Here is a 4767-nt window from a genome sequence, read left to right as displayed (position 1 = left end):
AGTTGCAAAGATGAACAGAAAGGTCGAAAGAATGCGGCAGGATGCCGGCGGAAGCGGCGCAACAGAGGAGAATCAATATGATTAGACGACTGACTTATGCCTGATTCAAAGGCCGACTCATCGCAGGGCAGACGGCATCGGCGAGGCGGCGAGGGGGGCGCGCCGGGCGGCATGCCGCAATTGCGGTTTAGCTTCCGCGGCCGAACGTGGTTCGTCGGCTGCGCAGTGCCAAAAATGGATGGCATGTAGTTGTGTATACTTGGTTGTTGCGTGTTCACCAAGGTTTCTGCGCAGTACTCAAGCACCGCGCGCTAGAACTTAGACTGGCGGGGGCAACCAGGCGATCCATCGCTGTCGTACGAGGAGACGGTGCAGATCGTCAGATTTCTGATGTCCCGAGGTTGTAGTTGGAAGATCCGACAGGGAGGTCGTGTTGTTGTAAGTTGTGCGGTTGCTGGTGCGAGGTAGCATCGTTTCCCCGTGTAAGTGGCGGGTAGTCTGGAGATCCGGGGTTTCTCTGGGGGAAACAATGTGGATTTCTCTGTTGGGAACGGTTCATGTTGCGAGCGGCGAGGCGAAAGAGTCCATGGTAGGGGGGTTTGGGGGGGGTGCGCGGTGTGGGAGGTTGGTTTGAGGGACGGGCTGGTGAAGGCTTGATATTATGGCTTTCGGGGCCGTGATATCGACTGGGAGCGGGATGCAATGTCGAAGGATGACGGTTGATGGCTGGTGGTCGATGGCCAAGGGTTCAGGGCCCGGGCCGGTTCGTTGATGCGAGCCTGTCTGTCGATCTCTGAGGGGATTTGTCAGACTGGAATAAGTCAAGTAGTCTTTTCTGGAAGAAGGCTGTTTTTCACGAGTGGCTGATAAATAATGTTGAAGCTGTCACGGTGGTCGAATTTCGTTCGTGTGTAAAAGTAAGGTAAGCAGTCGTAGAGGTGGGATTCCGCTCTAGGCAGGTGTGGCCTAGGTACCTTCCCTTGCAGCAGGAAAGTCGCACTGTTAACTAGGGTGGATATACGGAAAGACACACAGTGCCGATTGACAGGCGCGCATGGCAGGCAGGACGGATCCAACGGGTTCTGCTGAGCCGCTGCTGCTCGCGCGCATCTACTCGAGACACAAACTCTCAAGTTCTAAAGTCAAACAGTGCGACATGGACCCGGTCTTACACTCCGCATGCTCAAGGCCAGATGCACCGTTGCTTGGCTCCGGACGGCGGCTTCGGTCACCGGTGTGGCAAGCAGGTCCCGAACGGCGGCGCCGGTCTCCTGCCGGTGATGGATCGGGCATAGCGTACCCCCACCGTCTCCGCCCTCGGTCCCTGAACAGGCTTAGCGCTACATATGGGGGCGGAGGATGAAGGTGGTTCAGCTTGTTCAGCAGCTCCAGCAATAGCAGCGGCAGGCTAGCACAGCGGGCAGCGGACGGCGCTGATAGAAGGAAAGATGCTGCTGCTGCTGCAGGACGGGAATACGGGAATGGGCGGGAGAAGCTGCGTTGGCTGCGGCACAGCGGACTCCCGTCGCTTTCTGAGTGCCAGTGAGCATGGGGTGACAGACAGCCGCCATCCACTCACTCGTTTTAATCTCGTTGGCTCGCTGCCCGTTTATGCTCTTTTCCCTCGTTCCCGCCGTCCTGCATGTCTTCAGAGCGGTCAGAACGAGCTCAAAAAACAACCATTACGACGACTGCCGGCGCGAACGACTCGACCGACGCCTGTACCCGTACCCGTGCTTCCCGCCTGTCACTTTCGACTCGAGCAAGACTCCCGCGACGCAGAGAAAGACTTGGCAGACGCTTAGCCAGCTGTACGAAAAAGGACCCCAGCGTGCCAGTTCCAAAATTGGAGCGAGCGTAAGCAGAGCCGCCCAACGTATTAACTGGCCACCTCGTTTTGGGGGACTAGCCGCTTCTCTCTCAACTCCAGACAACAAAGGGGCTTCGAAATCAATCGACTTGAGCTCAACGGCCGCTTGGACATCCGACGGTACGGGTCGCATCCACGAACGCCTACCCATCGCTAGCATCGATTCAATCTCTCTAACTATTCACCCAACCGGACCGACGCCTGCCGAAATGACGTCCGTATCCTCCAGAGGGACGCCTCACTCGCCCCTCGACTTCGAGACCGCCGCCGACACGGACGACACATGGCAACACCTCGACATGAATTCATACGCGTCCTCGGTTGGCATCGTCCACAGCCCGGCCAGCGGTAGCCTCAATGGTTACGCCGTCGTCGGCCATTTCGCCGGCTCGGACCATGCGGGCCTGTCTCCGCTAAACCTCGATCAACTTGACCAAGCCGCCTACTCCGCCCCGGGATTCCCTGATCAGACGGAGGCCTTCGCTCCCGCTCAATCGGCGGATGGCCAATTTGTTGCCGGCGGGCAGAATCCCGACATTCTGACGCCTCAACAGTATCTCTTTTCACAGCAGGATCTGAATGGTTAGTGTCATCCAGTACCGTGTTTAATGACTTGACCAGTTGAACTGACCGTCTGTCCACCAGAGATGACATCGTCCATCATCAACTCACTTCAGAGCAACACTGCACCTCTTACAGGCTTGGAGACGTTCAGTCAACAGCAAGATATTGATCTCGAGCTGGACTTTTCACAGTCCTTTCAGCCCAATGCCAATCCGGCCCCTTGGAACCCTGCCAATCTTAAAGTCGACAATGGCAGCTCCGTGTTCGTCACGGATGACCTCTCGTCATCACAGGGCTCTGCCTTTGCCAGCCCAAATCATTCAAGCCCGACCTCGCCTGACATCAAGCCAGAAGGTGACAAGTCTTCGTCATCGAGCCCGATCCGCAAAGTTATAACCGGCAAGGTCGAGAAGAAGAAGGCATCGGAGCCGTCTAGCAAGTTTGTCATCATGACGCCCAATTCCATCACCGCACGCGCCGGGCAGGCGAACCTCTATGACTGTTTCGACACCATGCGAACAAACCCCCGCGGTCGCAAGGGACCTCTCGCCGATGCCACAAAGCAGAACGCTCTTCAGGTCCGTCGCCTTGGGGCCTGCTTCTGTTGTCACAGCCGCAAGGTCAAGTGCGACAAGGAGAGGCCTTGCAAGAACTGCAAGAAGCTCGCGGCCCAGGTGCCGCAGGTCATTTGTTGGCAGTTCTCTGACTTTCTGACCGTGTTGTTCCCCGAGTTTACGCGAGCGCACTTTCGCAAGGATCAGATGTCAAAGTTCATGAAGGAGAACGTCCAGCTCGATGGAATGGAGGAGCTTGCACCAAGGGAGGTTGAGCTCTTCTCCGGCCTTACGCCGACGCTCAAAGTCCGGGCCAAGTTCTTCACACCCATCACCGACGACGTCCAACAGCACTACCATCTACATGTGGGCAAGGACAGGGTTGACCTGCAGGCAAGAGGAACTGCGCCGATGGTATTGGAACTAGATTCTGCCGCTCAGAGAGACGCATTGAGGAAGAAGGCCAAGGAGTACATTGCTGCCATTTCTTCTGAGCCTGGGTACGCACAGCGGGTGACCGAATCGATTCGACATACCGATCTGCCAAAGAAGATTTTGGACGTGGTGCAAAACTATGCCAGCAAGTCTGAGGTAAGTTATCGATCCCTCGGCCGAAAGAGAATGCAGCTAACATACTCAGTCATCAATCGTCAAGAAGGCTCTCGCGATATATAGCGCCCACTTCATCATGACGCGACACCTCTGCATCACCAGGCCAAGCGTCATGAGCCTCCAAGACTCCGGCCTTGTACCACAGGCGGTGCCATGGGTTACGCCTCGCGTCGTGAACAGACAGATCAAGGCCGTTATTGACGATCTGCTGCTGCGCGACATGCAACAACTCTTCGAAAACTTCTCCAAATCCCTCAAGCCCAAATCACGACGAGAGTGGGCGCCATGCACCGCTGCTTTCCTGGTTCTCTGCTTGTTCATGGAGTCTGTTGAGACGGCTGCCGACACCTTCGTGGTTGCGCTCAACGAGATCAGTCTGCGCAACCACACGACGCCAGAATACAAGCGAGAGGACGCTCTCAATATCAACAAGGAAGTCGAGAACATGCCGTTCAAGCAGTTTGCATACCAGTTCCATCAAATCTACCAGACGCACAGCCGGGATACGTCGACAAAACCATTCAATCCGTTGGTGGACGATTCATGGCTTCAGCAGGGCGAAATGGACGCACCTGCGATGGAGATGGTCATGCGTCTCAGGGAATTCTTCTCGGGCGAAAATTGTGAGTTTAATTTCTTCCTTAGCCATCATCGTTTGTGGTTTGCGACACTAACAATGGCCACAGACATCGAACTCGACTTTTTGACAATGGACCCGATCCTACCCAACGGCAACGGCGAGGCGCACCCCTTCCCCCGTGACGTGTCTGTGAACTACACCGGCCGCATGGTAGCCAAGTTCCTCTTGTCGTTCTTGGACGAGAAGTACATCTTTGGCGAGGGCACTTTCTGATCCATGATCGAGCATAACCTGGGAAGGAGAACCCTGGCTGGCGGAGTTTAGAGGATTTACGACTTTATGATCAAATACCCTTCTTATTCAGGCGTCGAGCGATACAGATGGACACCGTTCGTAATATTGGATAATTGAAAAGCATGATAACAAACACATACGAGTCGGAGACTAGACGAAGGTCTCGTGAAAATATGTTTGTCCGATTTTAGTCCTGATGCCACACTATCTCTATGGCTTCAGGGTGGAGCGGACCGGTTGTCTAGACCTTGGGTTGTTCTCCCACTCGAACGATAAAAAAGTAGTTAACACTC

The 4767-nt window shown here is 55.2% G+C and overlaps 1 protein-coding gene across 1 annotated transcript; it reads left to right on the top strand.

Annotated features, from left to right (window-relative positions):
* Positions 1-2079: 2079 nt before the first annotated feature.
* Positions 2080-4453, top strand: GCG54_00005958 (uncharacterized protein; the record flags this gene model as incomplete). The annotated part of the gene is made up of 4 exons (XM_045405973.1): positions 2080-2452; positions 2516-3579; positions 3629-4223; positions 4287-4453. 4 exons carry the CDS (start codon positions 2080-2082, stop codon positions 4451-4453), a joined length of 2199 nt encoding a protein of 732 aa, XP_045265356.1.
* Between the last annotated feature and the right edge of the window lie 314 nt (positions 4454-4767).

The sequence above is a fragment of the Colletotrichum gloeosporioides genome (genome assembly GCF_011800055.1).
Source record: "Colletotrichum gloeosporioides strain Lc1 chromosome Unknown consensus_36, whole genome shotgun sequence".
In the NCBI taxonomy this organism is placed as follows: domain Eukaryota; kingdom Fungi; phylum Ascomycota; class Sordariomycetes; order Glomerellales; family Glomerellaceae; genus Colletotrichum; species Colletotrichum gloeosporioides.
Note: the sequence above shows the minus strand (reverse complement) of the source record. Positions and strands in the feature narration are given on the sequence as shown.